This window comes from Diceros bicornis, chromosome 23, assembly GCF_020826845.1.
Source record: "Diceros bicornis minor isolate mBicDic1 chromosome 23, mDicBic1.mat.cur, whole genome shotgun sequence".
Lineage (NCBI taxonomy): Eukaryota > Metazoa > Chordata > Mammalia > Perissodactyla > Rhinocerotidae > Diceros > Diceros bicornis.
In genome coordinates this window covers 37,336,109-37,354,522 of record NC_080762.1, presented here as the reverse complement: position 1 = coordinate 37,354,522, position 18,414 = coordinate 37,336,109, and the positions used below count along the sequence as shown (strand labels likewise).

The 18,414-nt window shown below is 36.8% G+C and overlaps 1 protein-coding gene and 1 long non-coding RNA gene across 7 annotated transcripts in view; one reads left to right on the top strand and one right to left on the bottom strand.

Moving 5' to 3' along the window:
- Window positions 1–18,414, top strand: part of FUT9 (fucosyltransferase 9) — a 100,951-nt gene that overhangs the window by 46,658 nt on the left and 35,879 nt on the right. Inside the window, exon 1 of one of the 5 annotated variants that reach the window (XM_058566606.1) lies at window positions 4,900–5,467. The exons of the other annotated variants lie outside the window; for them this stretch is intronic. Within the exon in view, the coding sequence (XP_058422589.1) occupies window positions 5,428–5,467 (40 nt within the window). The 5' untranslated portion in view covers window positions 4,900–5,427. Of the gene's footprint in view, window positions 1–4,899; window positions 5,468–18,414 lie in introns of those variants that run through there. 5 annotated transcript variants of the gene reach the window in all.
- Window positions 1–18,414, bottom strand: part of LOC131420520 (uncharacterized) — a 35,703-nt gene that overhangs the window by 10,002 nt on the left and 7,287 nt on the right. The window contains exons 2-3 of one of the 2 annotated variants that reach the window (XR_009223553.1): window positions 15,793–15,889; window positions 12,671–13,739 (exon numbers count right to left, since the gene is read on the bottom strand). This is a non-coding gene — a long non-coding RNA (uncharacterized LOC131420520). Of the gene's footprint in view, window positions 1–12,670; window positions 13,740–15,792; window positions 15,890–18,414 lie in introns of those variants that run through there. The other variant, XR_009223554.1, reaches the window with a different exon arrangement.

Sequence of the window (18,414 nt, the reverse complement as noted above, 5' to 3'; positions counted from 1 at the left end):
AGGTACAAGCAATTTTCAAGGATTGTACCTCTAATGTTCTAAACTTTTGTATGTTGTCTGCATAATGTGTTACATTTCTCATTAAATCTCTTTTGTAATCAAATTGCATATTCTCAGTATCATCCACAGCCACAGGCTGAACAATGAGGTCATACAGCACGATAGGGAAATATCACAAAGTGCTAGCACTGTTTCCTCCGGGCAAGCTCACAAATTGAGCAAGAGCAAGTGGCCTTGCCAAATTGAAATAAGAGAATTCTACTGACAGAATCTTTTATTTGGTGCACAAATAAGTGGCAATACCAGTTAAAAAACAATATCTTTATCTTTCAAAGCATTTGCTTGTATCCACTACACCCCAGGTAAAATATGCCAAATACCCAGGATGCTGAAATATTTCCAATCAATAAAAGTTTTCTTTGAAGGCAAAGTATTAGCATAGTCAGGAAGTCAACCAGTCCTTCTTCTGCTCAAACTTATAATAATTGATTTACAAATTTTTGCTGGGGTAGAATGTTTAAAGGCGTTTTTCCAGACTGGACTATTAGGCATTATACTGCTATTCAGGGACGTTGTATTTTGAAATGAGGTCTGTCTAAGGAGTCCTAATATCATTCTGTAGTATCATGATTTGTGGATGGTTTCTTAGCAGGTACACTCAACAATCTAAAGGAAGCCTCAATGTAAAATACAAAGGCCATTGAGACCCACTAGAATAGGCTCACAGTTATTTGATTATTAAAGTCTTTGGCCAAGACCGTGACAGTACACAAAGATGAGGGTGCCTTTTGATCTGTTCACTGGAAAGAAAAGTCAGAAACTGTGGCATCGCTGGAGAGTTGGCTGGGCTTTGCTGCTGGTGCAGGCAAGGGAGCAGTAAAGAACAGGCTGGGTGTTTGAAAAGTCACAATGTCACCGGGGCCACACTACAGTGGTGCACCCAGCCTGGGAATCAATCACGAGAGCTGCCTTCAGCATGCCCCTTCTGAAGACAGTGATGTTCTCTGAGGCAAGTCAAATAATAGGACGTAGTTTGCTTATTTCATCATGTATTTTCAGGACCCTGTAGGTACTGCAGAACTTTAAGTCTAGGATTCTGCAATTACCCTGAGGATGCTGGGGTTTTCAGGGCAGTTTGCTCTACTGCAAAACTTTTCAACTTTTCTCATGCTTCCTCCCAACTTTTCTTCAGAGTGTGAGCTGCCTTTTCTTTCCCGTAGTTGTACCCATTAGTGAGGGCCAAGTGCCACAATTTCTTCATTTTTTCCCTATTTATTATCTCTTATGACTCTGTTCTCTCTTGGTTCTTCTCACCAAGGGACTTGGCATTTCAGTCATAACCAGTCACCATAAATATCCCTTTTCTTTCCATTTGGGAAGTTGGCTACTGATACCACGTTGTATTATTTGGGCCATCTACTCTTCTACATTTCTTGATTATGTGCATAATCTCTTATAAACTGATGGCTGTTTTTATCACTTCCTCACCCCCTGTGACTCTTCTCTGATGCTGTTGCCACTCTGGATATGTGCAATCATCCAGAAGATACACTTCATATATCTGAGGTATTACCACATATAAAATATTATAATTTGAGCATGAAGAATATATATCAAGTCTGTGCATAACCTGCTGCAGGCATAGCCATAGGTGGTTTTGGGTGAAAGATACTTTAAGGAGTTTGCAAAAATGATTGCCTTTAGAAGTAAAGATGTATTGCTTCAAAGCTTCCAGAGGATGCCAATACTGCTATGCTGTCACTATTTTCTATCTTCAAATATGATCCAATGATATTTACCAATAGATATTGCTAATGATCAGAGTTGAATGATAAGTGGCAGTAGATGTCCCAGTCTGATCCTAGAGAATGTTTAGGTTTTCTGATGACTCAGTACAACACTTCTCAAACTTTAATATACAGACAAATCACCTGGATGTTTCGCTCAAGATAAAAATTCTGATTCAGTAAGTCTGGAGTGTGGACTGAGATTCTGGATTTCTAACAAGCTCAAAGCAAAGCAATGCTGCTGGTCCAAAGACCACATTTTGAGTAGCAAGAGACTAGGGCTACACAGTTCAGTACAGCAGCCACTAGCTGCAGGTGGCTTTTATGGTGCTGTTCAGATCAACTATATTCGTACTGATTTTCTACCTGCTTAATCTATCAATTACTGAAACAAAGACGTTGAAGTCTCCAACTATAAATGTAGATTGGTCTATTTCTCCCTGCAATTCTATCAGTTATTGTCTCATGTATTTTGATGCTTTATTGTTAGATGCATACATGTTAAGGATTGTTATGACTTCTTGGAGAACCGACTCCTTTATTATTAAATAATGTCCATCCTTATCTTTGATAATTTTTCTTAATGTCATGTATGTTGTGTCTGAAATTAAGATAGCTACTCCAGCCTTCTTTTAATTACTTTTAATTATTTTCTCCATCCTTTTACGTTTAAACTATTTGTCTTTATAACTAAAGTAGAATTTTTGTAAGGAACATATTATTGAGTCTTATTTTTAACTATATTTTAACTGGTATATTTAGAGCTTTTAAAGTGATTATTGATATAGCAAGATTAATGTCTACTGTGTTTGCTACTGTTTTCTATTCATTGCACTTGTTTCTTTTTCCTCTCTTTTTCTGCTTTCTGTGGTTTTAATTGAGTATTTTATATGATTTCATTTTGTCTCTGTTCTTAGCATATCAATTATACTTCTTTTTTTTTTTAAAGATTTTATTTATTTATTTTCCCCCCCAAAGCCCCAGTAGATAGTTGTACGTCATAGCTGCACATCCTTCTAGTTGCTGTATGTGGGATGCGGCCTCAGCATGGCCAGAGAAGAGGTGCCTCGGTGCGCACCCAGGATCTGAACCTGGGCCGCCAGCAGCGGAGCACACGCACTTAACAGCTAAGCCAAAAGCCACGGGCCCGTCCCCTATACTTCTTTTTTAAAAAATTTTAGTGGTTATCCTAGAATTTACGATATACATTTTTAACTAATATAAGTCTACTTTCAAATAGCACTATACCACCACATGTGTAGTGAAGATCTCGTATAAGAGCATTCCCAATTCCTCTCTCCCATCCATTATGACACAGTCGTCATTAATTTCACTTATCTGTATGCTAAAATCACCCAATACATTGTTACTATTATTACTTTAAACAGTTATCTTTTAGATTAATTAAGAATAAGAAAAATAAAAGATTTTATTTTACCTTCATTTATTCCTTCTCTGACACTCTTTCTTTTTATGTAGATACAAGTTTCCAACATATCATTTTTCTCAACCCTGAGAACACTCTTTCCACATTCCTTGGAGGGCAGATTTGCTGGCAAAGAATTGCCTTAGTTTTTTTTTTTTTTTTTGGCTGAGTAAGTCTTTATTTCTCCATTGCTTTAAAGAATAATTTCTCAGGATTTAGAGATCTAGAATGGTGGGGTTTTTTTTCAATACTAAATATTTCACTCTGCTCTTTTCATGCTTGTGTAGTTTCTGATAAAAAGTCCACTGTAATTATTATCCTTTTTTCTTTTGTTGACACAAAATAACCAGTAACCATTCTATAGATAAGAGAAATAAGATGAGTTTTACTTGAGCCAGAGTGAGGATTATAACACAGGAAGGACTTTTCCAGAAACGAAGAAAGCCCTCTGGAGAAGCATGGTTTTCAATACAGTCTTATATCTTTTTAGAACAAAGAACATACATTAAACACACCCAGGATACATATTCATCAAAGTTTCAAAGAGGTATTCAGTTGCAAATGAGCAGATCAACATGACCCTGATGTAGGGAAAGGGACTAATAAGGGGTTACCAATAGGGTGTAGGCGGGGAAGTATGCACTCTCTTATCTTATCTTAAGAGAGTGCATTCTTTACTTTAATGGTTAAAGCAGATGTACAACGTATGTTTGATAGGCCATAAGTCAGGCTTTTTAGCTCAAGTGAAATCAGTTTTGAACCTAAATAGTTACCCCTTATACCTCAATATGTGAAAATCTCTTGTCACTTTATAAGAAAAGTATTTTTACCCTCCCCGCCCCGGCTTCTTCAAGATTTTTATGTGTCTTTGGTTTTTTGCTGTTTGAAAATCGTATGCCTCAGTGTACAGTTTTTGTTTTTTATCCTCCTTGTTCTCTGAACTTCCAAGATCTGTGGTTTGGTTCCTGTCATTAATTTTGGAAAATTCTTGACCATTATTATTTCAAACATTGCTCTATTTTTTCTTACTTCTTTATCTGGTATTCTAATTATGTATCTGTCACTCCTTTTGAGATTGCCCTATAGTACTTGGATGTTCTGTTCTGTTTTTTTTTTTTTTTCTTATTCTTTTTTCTCTTTGTATTTTAGTTTGGGACAGTTTTATTGACAAATCTTCAGACTCACTTTCCTTGGCCATGTGCAGTCTACTGATGACTCCATCAAAGGCATATTTCATTTCTATTTAGTGGTTTCGAATCCTTTTGATTCTTTCTTAGAACTTTCTTTTTTCTGCTTGACTTAACCATCTGTTTTTGCATATTATCTATTTTTTCCGTAAAGCCCTTAACATATTAATTATAGTTATTTTAAATTCTCTGTCTGATAATTCCAAAATCTGTGTCATATCTGATCTGGTTCTGAGGCTTGTCGCTCCTCTTCACAATGTGTTTTTTGTTGCCTAAAGCATATATTATAATTTTTCATTGAAAATCTGAAATGGTGCATCACTTAATAGGAACGGAGGTAAATAGGCTTTAGGGTGAGGTTTTACGTTAATCTGGCTTGCAGTTAGGCTGTGTTTAATGATTGCTATAGCTGTAGGTGCCAGAGACTTCACTTCCTGCTAGTGTCCTTGTTTTGTCTCCACTGTTGTCTTTGTGTTCTGTTTCCTCTTAGAGTTCCCTTAGAAAGCTTCCTTAGATGGAGCCTGCATCTTGCAGCTCTTTCAGCTGCAATCTGCTGCTGTTATACTGGAGTCCTGTCGGTGTAGTGGTAAGGTGTAGGTGGTGGGGAAGTGTTCTGTAATCTTATTATTGAATCTCAGTCTATTAATGGGTTTATGTCCCTGGGCTATGACCATTATAAATCTTTCGTAGCTTTTTATTTCTTCTTAGGTTATAGCGGAAGGCTAGAGGGGGCTAGAGTTGGAGAAATGCACTTCCACCAGGTCAGATAAGGCTCTGGTAAAGTCTGTTCCTTAAGAGAGACGGTCTTGGTTATGGAGATTACTCTAGGTGTATTTCACAATGATTATTTCCCCCTTCCCCTACCGGAAACAGGAGGGGATTCTGGTTCTTCATTGTGAGAACCTGGTGGGCTTTCTGGAGGTAAAACCCAAGAAAATGTGGAGGTCCCCCAAGATTGCAGCCCTCACAATTTTTTCACCCAGGCTAGTCAACACTCAGCCTCAGCAGTTCATGAAAGTTCATCTAAATGTCCCTACCAGTTTTTGGCTCCAGCAGCTATGTTCCAGGTAAGGAGATCTTGGATGCAATTCTCAAGATTCATCTGTCTCTCTAGATTTAAGCGTAGCAGTTTGCCCTATGACCTCAGTTCTTCTCTGGGTCCAAAAAAGTCATTGATTTCCAGTTGCTTAGCTTTCTCTTTGTTTTAAAGACAGGAGTGATGACTTCCCAGCTCTTTACATGTTGCAGTTGAAACCAGAATTACCACATGTCGCTATTTAAATTTAAATGTAAACTAAGTAAAGTTAAATAAAATTAAAAATTCTGTTTCTCAGTCACATTAGCCATATTTCGTGTACTTGGTAACCAAATGTGGCTAATATCTACCATATGGGATAGCATAGATATAGAACATTTTCATCATCACAGAAAGTCTATTGCAGAGCTGGTCTAGACAAATTCTCTAAAGAAATCTCAAGAGGCAACTAGAATCCTAAGGTAAATGAGTCACTATAAAGTAAGATCTTTTAGGATGAGATTGTAAATCTTTGTTTTGGGTTTACTTTGAATAATCCATACGTGGTAAGAGAAAAATTTACACTAGAAGATAACTAAAGAGTTGACCAACAATTATCTATGGCAATCAAGATAAGAAGTGTTCTCTACTGAATTCTAGCAATGAGACTAAGGTTAAAAATCTGAATTGAGATCCAGGCATACCCTGACACATAAAGAAATCCAAAGATTTCTGATCCTGATCCAAATTCTGATCCAAAGATTTTTATAGTTCCATAATGTAGCTAAAGTCCAAATTACACTTCCTGCAAGTGACTGTCACTGATAGATTTAAAACTGTCTTCATATTATTTTGTATATTTTACCTGTCAAAAAATTTAATTAGCTACTGAAATTTTAGATTAGGCTTGTGATTTTGAGTATGTAAAGAAAATGCCTCAAGAACACATGGTGATTAATTTCAAAAGCACACAGTCAAAAATAAAAAGTTAAAAAAAAGGGGAGACTGGGGGAGAGAAAGCACATAATTCCCTTTTTTCAGAAACACTAAAAAGAAAGAAAATGAGATCTATACTTTCCATTTTAAAGAGTGTCACGTAAGTGACAGGTTTAATGGATCAAACCTTTGAAGTAATTATACTACCAGGACAGTTAAATATGATAATGTAACATTAGACCGGAGAAGCAATAGCAATATTGGCATATTCTGTACATCGTCAGTGGTTCAAAAATTATCTTACGAGCATAATATAGCAGTTTAAAATGTCTTTTTTTGAAATAATGTTATATTCGACTTTTTAAAAAATTCTGACACGCTTTAAAAAATTCTGACACGCTCCTCTGAGTTCCTTGTAGGAGCCATAAGCGTTCGCTTTTAACAACCTTTTTTTTTTAATTAATTGAAAGTTAAAATTAAAGGCTTATCATTTTGCTTTTTAATTTTTGTTCTACTTTTATCAGTAAACAAGAACCATTAACTTTAGAATGCCATTGACTGAGAAAAATAAACTATTTCCTGTGCTATTGATTTTTTAAAATGTGATATTTGACCCAGTAACAGATACCTAATAAATATATGTTACACCATACATTTACCTTGGGACCTTTTTTTGCTTTCTGCTTAAATGTTTCAATTACTGGGCCTGAAAAAAAAAATACTGAAAATGTAAAATGGTTATTTTAAATTTGAAAGAGGCAAAATAATTAAGAATTTAAAGATGGCTTCTGGGGCTAGAAGTTATTGCATGTGATCCTTAATCTCTAGTAAGCAACTGCGTAACCTCTAGTTTTCAAAACTGAGATAATAATGAAAGATCTTGAAAGTTCTTAAATCAAATGCCTAAAGCAATCTAGTGGCAAATATATGTAGGAGTCAATAAAGCCAGTAATGAACAGAGCTGTAAAGATGGAGACAATAAGATCATTAAAGCTCATCTGAGTAAAATGCGGAGAGTTTAGGAGAAACCTACATTACTCCTTTGTGTTTCTCCTTTACTGTCACATTACTACCACACTCAAAACACTTCTGATGTGTGGGAATTTTTCATACACCAACTTTGTGACACCAGCTGGGTGTCCTACGCTTTAACTCAATTCTGACACTATCTACCAGGAGATAGCATGAGATCCCACAGGTTAAGGGCTCAGTCCCACAAGACTCTCCCATCCTCTTCCGATGCCAATCCCAAATAGATCTCCAGGTTACCCACAACTTCTGTCTGACTTGGCTACAAATCAGAGGTTCCCATGACCTCCTCCCTCTTAGATTCAATTATTTGCTAGAACAGCTCAAAAAACTCAGAGAAACACTTACTTATGTTTACCAGTTTGTTATATACTAAAGGATATGATAAAGGATGCAGATGAACAGCCAGATGAAGAGATACATAGGGCAAGGTATGCAAAAAGGGGCACGGAGTTTCCATGCTCTGTCCGAGCATACCACTTTCCCAGCATCTGCATGTGTTCACCAACCCAGAAGCTCCTTGAACCCTATACCTTTGGGGTTTTAATGGAGGTTTCATCACATAGGCATGGTGGATCATTAACTCAATTTCCACCCCTCTCTCCTTCCTGGAGGATAGGGGATGGAGCCTGAATGTTCCAAGCTTCTAATCATGGCTTGGTCTTTCTGGTAACAAGCTCCAATCCAGGAGCCCACCCAGAGTTGCCTCATTAGAACAAAAGACTCTCCTATCACCCAGGAAATTCCAAGGGATTTAGGAGCTCTGTGTCAAGAACTAGAGTCAAAGACCAACGTTAGAACAAAAGAAGTTCCTAGTTTTCTTATCATTTAGGAAATTACAAGGGTTTTAGGAGCTCTGTGCCAGGAATATATATATATACATATATATATTCTATCATTCCACAGGGGGCCAGTGGAAGATTTTAAGCAGAAGAGTGGAATGATTCAACTTACAGTTTAAATACTCTGGCTTCTGGGTTAAGTATAGACTATAAGGGGCGTAAAAGTATAAGCAGGAAGAAGAGGCTATATCAGTACTCCAGAAGAAAAATGACAATGACTTTGTTTAAAAATAGTCTTGAAAATGGAAAGAAGTAGTGAATTCTATATATAAGCTGAAGATAGAACCAACACAATTTCCTGCTGAATTGGATATATGTGTGAGAGAAAAGAGTGAAGTCCCCCATATACCCCAAAGTCGTAGCTTGAACAGCTGAAAGGATGATGCCATAAAGTAAGATTGGGAAGACAACAGATGGAACAAGTTTGTGGAAGATCAAGATTTCATTTTTACATATGATGAATTTGACATGTCTTTGGGAGATCCAAATGGAAAGATCAAGTAGACTGCTTGAAATGCGAGTCTAGAGTTCATGGTGAGATCTAGTCTGAAGATACACATTTGGTAACTTACCCATATATGTGGAACAAAGGAGGATATGAGAACCAGATACTAAACTCTGAGACACTTGCAACTTGAATGCTTAAGAAGAATGGGCATAACCAAGAAGGGGTAGAGAAGGAGTGATTAGTTAAAGAAGAAGGAAAACTAGGAGAATGTGGTATTTTGATGCAATAACAGAAAGTTTTCACTGGAGGAGGGAGAGAGTAATTATATCAAATATCACTCATAAGCAAGGTAAGAGTACGTAAGATGAGGACAGAGAATTGATCATCGGATTTAGCAAACGGAAGAAGAGTTTCATGAAGTAACAACGGAAAAAGCCTGATTGGAATATATTTAATAGGAATAGAAACAGAAAAAGTGAAGAAAGTGAACATATAGACAACCAGTTTGGAGAGTTTTGCTGTAAGGTGGAATACAGGAATAGGTCAGTAGCTGGCAGGGAAGTAGGGTCAAGAGAAGTTTGTTTGATTACTTGTTTTAAGATGGGAAACTTTTTTTGTATTGTGACAGAAATAATCCTACAGAAAGTGAAAAAAATGAATGATAATAGAAAGAAAGGAATCAATATTCTTGGTTAGGCAAGAGGGGATGGGATTTACTGTAAAAATCAAGAGATTGACTTTAATGGGAATAGAGCTCATCTATGGCATCAGGCAGGAAGGCAGGGTATACTGATGTGGATGATGCTAGGTCTGAACAGAAGGTAGTGGAAACCTGTTGACTCTCTCTTCTTTACATATATTGTTTCATTTAATCCTCACAGAAGTGCTTTGAGGGGGATGCTCCTGTTTTCCACATTTTACAGATGAGAAATCCAACTCTTAGAGAGTCTAAGCAGCTTGCGCAAGATCATGCTGTTCATAAGTGGTCAAGCTATATGATCTGATTTCAGAGCCATTGGTCCTGATGACCATGTTCTGTGCTTCACACAATTGTTGATAGGACACTTCTGATCCAAGTGGTTTGTTGACATTTTTAAAGATGTGACTCATGATCTCTTTATTGTGGGGACGTTCATACTGAGAGTAGGAAGTTTTCAAGTTGTTACTTAAAGTTCTCAAGAGGTCAATTTGAAGGGTTTTTTAATTCAGAAAGGGTCTTACATAGTAGCATTTTTAAGAACATCATATATAATGGTAGTTTCTTCTCTAACAAAGAGTATCAATAATGGTTAGATGCTCAATAAATATTGTCCAAGGCACATAAGCTGGGGATACAACGAAAAATAATACAGAGTGCATTCTTCACAAAGCTTACATTTTATTCAGAGGAAATGGGTGATAAACAAGTAAATAAATTAATAAACAAGATGATAACTTCTATGAAGTAAAGAAGTAAAAAAATATGAGAGAGAGTGCTTGGGGAGAGAAGTGCTACTTTAGGTAGTGTCAATGTAGCCCTCTCTGTAAAGGTGGCATTTAAATTGTGACCTGAAGAAAGAGAAACAAACCCTCTGAAGAGTAGGAAGAGCATTCTAGCAAGAACAAAGGCTGTAAGGAGGACAAAAACTTGACACATTCAAGGAGCAGTAAGGAGACCAGTGTGGCTGGAATGTAGAGTCAAAAGGCAACTGGTATCAAATGAGGTTTGGAAATTGCCAGTGGCCAAATATTACAGATGTGATAAGAAGTCTGGATGTTTTTGTCGTTTTTTAGATTAGTGCACAGCAAGCTATTGAAATGTTTTAAGAAGAAAAGAGACCTGATCTGTTGTATGTGGCCATGAGAGTTGTTGCCCTTAAGAGTAAGAATCAGCTTTCACTTGGGCCCTTAGAACGAGGCTGCCCGTTTTCAGAGACTTGTACTAAAAAGGAAGACTCTAGGCAGAATCAATATTTTTCTCATAAAGAATTGAAACTTCTCCGGGTACTTGGTTAAAATAGATGGTCGAGATACCAGAATTTTCTCCTATATACAACAGAAATAGTTATTTGGACCTGAAAATTTTTAAGACGAGTCACCACCAATTCATATAACAAAAACAAAAATATCTTTCTAGAGTGCCATCTAGAAACACATGTGATAGTCAAAAAACTTGCCAGGCCTCTGCCAGTTCCCCAGAAACAGCCAAAGAGAGGGAAATGTGTGCAGAGCTATATTGGGGCGCATTTTGGGGAACACCTACAAAGAAGCAAGGGAAGCAAGCTTGGGTAGAGGGAGCAAAGGAATCTTCCATTTGGCCACTCCAGGGGCCTCATATGGTCATTAGGAGCTCTGGAGATGGGATGGCCCTTCAGAGATGGCCTGCATCAAGGCAAGGTGGTCAGGTCTTTGTACTCTCACCTTGACAAGATTGTGAATCTAGGAGCAAATTTGGGAGAGGCATTCAGCCATGGAGGGACTCTACTGTGAGCTGCCAGTAGCCAACAGGCCCAGCAACTGGGGAAATGAGTGAGTGGGAGGTCAGAAGAGAGAGAGCTGAGTCGTGATCCACGGTGTCCACTACAGTGACCCACCAAATAGTGAATAACTGATCTGCTGATGGGCAACTTAGTATTGTCCACGGAAATTCTGATGAATGTGTAGCAGATATGATTATGTCAATTCTAACAGCAAATTAAGTTGTGCTGATGGTTTCAGTTGCATTTTAAAGTCACCCCCAGTTAAGTATAGTAATATAATGCCATTATCATGGAGGATAGGGTTATTTGAGGATTCAATGAAATATTGTAAATAAAGTACTCAGCATAGTAAGTACTCAATAAAGGCCAGCTAAGTGAAATAAATGAAACAAAATCATAGCTCTTAGAAAGTCATAGGTTTTTTTTATTATTATTATTATTGTTAAGATTGTGTGTGTGTGTGTCTGGTTTGATTTTGTTGTTGCTTGTATTTTGGTTTTGTAATTTTTTTTTTCTATTTAAGATTAGACTTTTATCTCTCAGGAAGAAGTTGTATTTTTTGTAGAAATGCACAATCATTTTAAATTTAGACAGTTTATTCCTCTTTTTATATTTTTTTAATTCAAGAACTAGTCTAAAATGAGTAGACATTATAAATAAAACTTTTCCTCTCATGTTCAAATCTCTTTTCTAATTCTTTGTTTACCAAATTTTTCTCCTTTGCTTTTTAAAATTGTTTATGATTTTGACTCTTTTAGGGAAATTCAAATCAACAATTTTTTATTATGTTGAGAAAGAGAAATTAATTTCTTATGATAGAGATGAGTGAGAGATTACTTTCTGCCAGCCAAATAAATTTGGAATAAAGTTGAGTGAGTGATTTTTTTCATTAGCCTGTGAAAAGGCTATTTATTTCCACATGTAATTATAAAACAAGTAATTCTGACTTAATGAAATAAAACTAACCCTGAAAACAAATAGGACTCATTTGCAGTTCCAGCTAAATTAGATACCGAAAAATGCTTGCATTCTGATGTGTTTTGAAATGTCTAAGAAATTACATATATCATATTTCAAAGAACAAGGATAAAAGCTTTTTGATCAGAGAAGGAAATGTATGTATGTACATAGTATCTCAAGAAGCTCAAACTCACTTTGGCATTTTAAGCCTTTCTTTTTTGTAAGTCAAAGACGTGAAATAGTGTAATAAAATGGAATGTTATGGAGATGCTAAATTTCATGGGAATGGAGTGTAAGTAGTTTACAATGGGCATAGTAGGTGCCCACAATTGACACTGTGATCCATGAGAGTTAAATGTTTTATTTGGTAAATACAGAAACTCAAGATTGCCTCTGGCAGAAGTCTAAAATAGGTTATAAATATGATTTAATGTTAACATCAGAGATTTATAGTAACCATCAACTGAAAACAACCCATGTTAATATATTAGGATCACAAACTACATTATATCAAATTCAAACTGTTTTCTTTTTTTTCTTTAAAAAAAGAATAGCCAATGAACTAGCTAAAACCAGTTGAACAAAATCTCTTTCATACACACACACACACACACACACACGCACATACTGTTGAATAGAAATAAAATAAGAAAATATTATTACTGTCACTTAGAATCATTGCCTTATAGGTTGAAGATAATGGTTTTCCTATGGTTTCTGTTGTAAGTTAATAAAAGTCCATAAAGTATGTAATAATGACAAAGAGCTAGTGTCCTGGGATTGGAAGGAAATATATTTTCTAGCTCTCCATTCAGACACCACATTTGAAACCCTGGAGAACGAGGCATTTGGGAACTGTGTTCTGAGTCAAGTAGTAACTCAAAAAAAAAAAATCCCAGCTTTCCATAAAACTCTTACTTTCTCTAAGTTACTCATAGTCTTGATTTAGAATGTGAATCAATTAACTGTCTACTGTTTGGGGGACAGTATGTGGTCACTCCTCCTGCTTTTTTCCTTCTTTCTTCCGCTAAGTCTCTCCTGTTTTAGTTTCAGTCCTGAAAGCAGAGCATGAGGCAAAGACTTGATTGTCAGGAATTTTAAGGAGCATCTGATCCTAAGGAACAGGAGCACAAAACAGGACAAGTGAAAAAGGGAAGATCTGAATGCTTATTCCAGGATGCGTTGTCAAGTTGGCCACCAACAGGTGACTGGCACTCAAGCCCATGGCACACTCTGGGGGCCTTACAAAATGTGTCAGAGCTGTTTGCCTAGGGGATAAAAGACAAAAGCATTCATCTGTCAGTTCCCACCTGCATTTGGACAAGGTAGACTCTTCAGATATTAGCTGCCTAGCACTTCTGAATGCTTTTCAGGATCCCAAGAATGTCCCACACTCAGTGTGTCAGAGAAGTCTCAAAGCAGTGAGCGGTTGGCACGTGTCCCAAGGAAAGGCACTGTTGGGGTGCATCTGCCACAACTGGTGGAGGGCTGCCTGGAGGTGGTCACCTCACTGCAAGCAGAGGTTGAAGTACTGGGTGGGACTCAGAGCATGGTGAGGCAGGGCACAGGAGTTGTCCAAGACACCCATCCTCTTCCTCATGTAGTCTAGTCTCTTTTAAGCTCCACATTTAGGGCTTTTGTTGCCATTCTCTGCAAACCAAGGTGATTTTATCTCAGATGCATGACCCTTATTTTTCTATAGCCAGATAAAAACAAAATAGAGATATCTTTAATATTGAATACTTTAAAAATCCAAATAACAGCTTAAAGAGGGCCCATGCAGCAAAATTTTGAATCCTCTGCCTTATTCAAGGGCTTCCATCAACTCAAGGGATGCCCATTCTTGGTTTTCTCCCACTCATCACAACCCTTAAATTAGGAAAGTGACCTGAAACATCATCCTGAGATCCTGTCCTAAAATACCTAGCAGAATAAAGAATTTTTCTAATATTTAAGACTATTTTTGGTAGACTATTTTTTGACAGTTCTAAGGATAGAAAATATCTCCTCAAATCATCAGTGTGAGCTAACTGGAATAAAAGATTTCCTTTAATGTTTTTCTTGGGGACACTGCCATTTACCACTGTATGCATTTTTAGATACATTTTTGTTTCAGCCAAAATGCTTATTCCTGACTGTGTCTGGATCTGAAAATAATTTCAAGTGATCGCTTGGTCTCTTTATTTGGAAAATAACACTACATCACTGAGACATGGTCAGTTTATTAACTGCACAATCCCTGTAATCTTTTAGCCTCTTTCTTGAAAATTAGAGTCTTAGCAGTGTGAGTTTCTGCATCATACTCCCAGTGTTTAAAGATTGCTGCCAAAAGTCAAGACAATAAAGAAAAGAACCTTGTTATTTAAAAAAACTGGACAATCATTGAAAGTTAAATTCTAAGAACTGACAACTAGCAGCTAAAAAGCAGGTTTAAGTCCTTAAACCAAGGATTAAATCTCTAAGATACATTGGTATATGTGCTCAATCTCAGCAGCTTCAACCTTACTTTTCATTTAACTACTTTATTTATTTACTACTTTACTCTTATTTAACATACTTTTGTCACTGTTGTGCAAGGTGATGCGATTATTACCCCAGAGGCATTATTCTTTTCGTTTTTTAAATTTTTATTTTCTTTTTGCTGAGGAAGATTGGCCCTATGCTAACATCTGTTGCCAATTTTCCTCTTTTTTTGCTTAAAGAAGATTAGCCCTGAGCTAGCATCTGTGCTGATCTTCCTCTATTTTTTATGTGAGACACCACCACAGAATGGCTGGTGAGTGATGTAGGTCCACGCCCGGGATCCGAACCCAACGAGCCCAGACTGCCAAAGCAGAGCACGTGGAACTTTAACCACTCAGCCATGGGGCCAGCCCCTACTCTTTTCTTTTTATAAAAACCTTTTTATAAGTAGAAAATCAAATGAGTAAGTCACAATTCCAGAGTCAAGTGGCAAGTCTTGGTAGATCCTGGACAAGCCTCAAGATCTTTATTTTGTCATACCATTTGTCCAAAAGGATTATCACCATGGAGGACAAAACAAATAAAGAGACACAATTCTCAGTCTTGAGGACATAGTTATATATCCTGAGGACACAAAAGAGCCATGCAGAAACATTTACATAATATATAATTAGGTGTGAAATTTCCCAGTAACACTAAAATACAAAAAAATTTTAAAGGGCTGGAGTCTGAAATAGATGGTCTTCTGGATTTGGGAAAGGGCTTATAGAAAGTGGGAGGTTTGAGTCTGTGCTGGTAGAGAGGAGCAGGAAATGCACTCCTTGTACATGAATAGTTTCACAAGGCACACAGCATTCTGTCCAGTCACAATGACATTTTTCTACTTCCTTTAGTTCCTCTCTTCTGCTTTTTCTCAGATCATTGAGGGGCTGGCACCTGCTTGTCTCCCCTTAAATGTCCCTATGTCATCTTATTCATATAGGCACAAATCACTGTCTAGTACTGTGTTTTATTTTCTTCAAACAACTTGCCTTAACTGATACGTTCTTGTGTACTTGTCTTTATTGTATTGTCTGCTCTCCCCCACTAAAATGCTGGCTGCATGAGAAAAGAGAACTTGTCTATCTTCTTTACCTGCTGTATCAACAGCAGCTTAAATAGTGCTCAAAATAAAGTTGGTAACAAATCATATATATTGAATGAATTGATGAACCTACCACACATAACCGTACTACCTTACCTCTTTCTTGGTGAGAGGTGGGACTTGAGCATGTCTTTCTCTCAAAGTCTTTGTTCACTAGAGGTTTCCTTGACTATTTTCTTGCTTCATTTAAAGCCTATTCAACAAAAACAAAAGAAAAAAATTGATGAATATTTTATGAGATAAAATATTCTTGCATCTGTCTCTTAAAGGTATGAATTTGGCAAGATGGAGCACCTGGTCTTTTATATTTACAATATGATCATTTAGCATGTGTTATGGACATTTAAAAGAAAAACCCTACAGATTTTCTTTTGTTTTCTTTAATATTATCTACTTCATAAGATCTACTATCATCTTATAGCTTTGCTAAGAGTTTTACGTTTTTAAATAAATGTGATTGCCACATTGTTGTCATTAAAAATTTCTTTTAAGAAATCATTTGCACAACAAAGTAGTTAATAATTGTTTTTGTGGATTGTTGTTTAGTTTTTCTAAAGAGAAACGTGGAATTTTATTCTGTGAATCAAGACTAAGAGAAATACAAAAGTGTTTATTAGGACTTCTAAAACGAGGAATTTCCTGTACTGGTTAAGAGAGGAAAAATGAAATCCTATGGTCCAGTAAATCTCTCACTTGCGTTTAAAGTCATGGACCACTACTTGCCCCACCTTAAAGACGCACAAGCAACACGTTAGGGATTGAAATAAAAGAAATGTGATTGGATAAATACGAACTCGTCACCACTCCTTGAAACAATTCAAATTAATGTCCTAACAATCACAGCTTTGTATTTAAAGAGCAGCACATTATTATGAAGTGATGTTAAAGAAACTTAGATTGCTACTCAAGAAAGGATAGCTGAGGGTTGTTAATAACTGTTTTCAAGAATATAAGAAGCTCTGCAAAAAGGTTGACCAGATGTTTTCCATCTACATGGTGACAGAAGCAAATTAAATAGTTGCAAATTACAACAAGAAAGATGTAAATTATACCTAGAAGAGCTTCTCTACTGGAGAAAGCTATTGAAATGAAACAGTTATTTTTTACCAGTTAAGTACAGAATTGCTTGGAGGCAGAGGTTAAACAAGATAGTATCTGCCAGGGTTTTTCCCCTGGCGAGAAGTAGACACAAGGATCCCCAAATAAAAAAGGCTGACCACTAGTACAATAAGAAGATATACACATTACCATCTTATTTTTCCCCTTTCATTATTATGCTTTTATTTGGAACCAGGAAAAAAATGATAAAGTGAACACAAGACGTGTGACAAGGTTAGAGGGGTTGAAGAAGATGGAAATAAATGGGGAAGATAAGAAGAATTTACAGGGGCCAGCCTGGTGGCATAGCGGTTAAGTTCATGCATTCTGCTTCAGTAGCCTGGGCTTCGCCAGTTCAGATCCTGGGCACGGACCTACTCACCGCTCATCAAGCCATGCTGAGGCAGTGTCCCACATAGAAGGACTAGAAGGACCTACAACTAGGATATACAACTATGTACTGGGGCTTTGGGCAGAAAAAAGAAAAAAAAAAGAGGAAGATTGGCAACAGACGTTAGCTCAGGACCAGTCTTCCTCAAAAAAAAAAAAAGAATTTACAGAAAATGATCTGTGAATAATAAGAAATCCAAGGACTTCTACATGTGCCCCGTTCTGAGGTCCTGAACAAATTTTCTAGAAAACATCTCAAACAAAAGCTCCTTGAAATTGAATGCAAACCATTTCATATGCTTCCTTCTTTCTTTCTTTTTTCATTTTTTTCCATGATAAGGTTCTAAAGTGTTCATCTATTCCAAAAGGGTAGTTGACTCCAAAATGTTTCAGAATCTTACACTAACCATTGCTGTTGGCTAATTGTGTTGCTATGCCAATGACAACTTTGCCTTAACAGTTAGGGTTAGCTAGATTGCAGGACTTCTTTCTTGAAGCTGGACTGAGAAAATGTCTCAACAAGTCTTTCAGGGACTATTTAAAGCTAAAGGAATGCCCTTTTGGCTCCCACTTCCCTGAGGCTATAGTTTAGGAGATAAATCTTAGAGCTCATCAAAGAGAAAATATGCCTCTCTGAGGCTGTGACCTCATCACCTTCCCACAGCCAGCACACTCAGCTCTGCCTTTATTGAGTAAAGACAAGGAATTGTGTTTTCGTTTCCTCTCTGCCCCGCTCCCATTTTCTATCTCAGCTAAGTACATCCCCAACACTACATTGTCTACTAAGAAATATATAAGACATATGGTCACTTTGAAAGAGGCAGGGAAAAATTAATATAAATTCTGTCATTGAATATTGTACCTACTCTGTGGCTTGCAGTGATATTTATTTATACACAGCTGTCATGGGCACCTAGTTTAATGTCGATTTAACTAGCAGTAAAGAGAAAATGTAGAGTTGGTTGCTTAAAACTACTCTGGCTTTCCACCTGAGCCATCAAATATCAAGAAAAATAAATAAATAAATGCATATTATGTTTTAAAATCTACCTGATGCTTTAAATCAGGGGTTGCAAACTTTTTCCGTAGATGGACAGATAGTAAATATTTTAGGCTTTGTGGGTCATAGGGTGTCTGTCACAGCAACTCAGCTCTGTCATTGTAGCACAAGAGTGGCCGTAGATAGTACATAAATGGATGGATGTGGCTGTTTTCCAGTAAAATTTTATT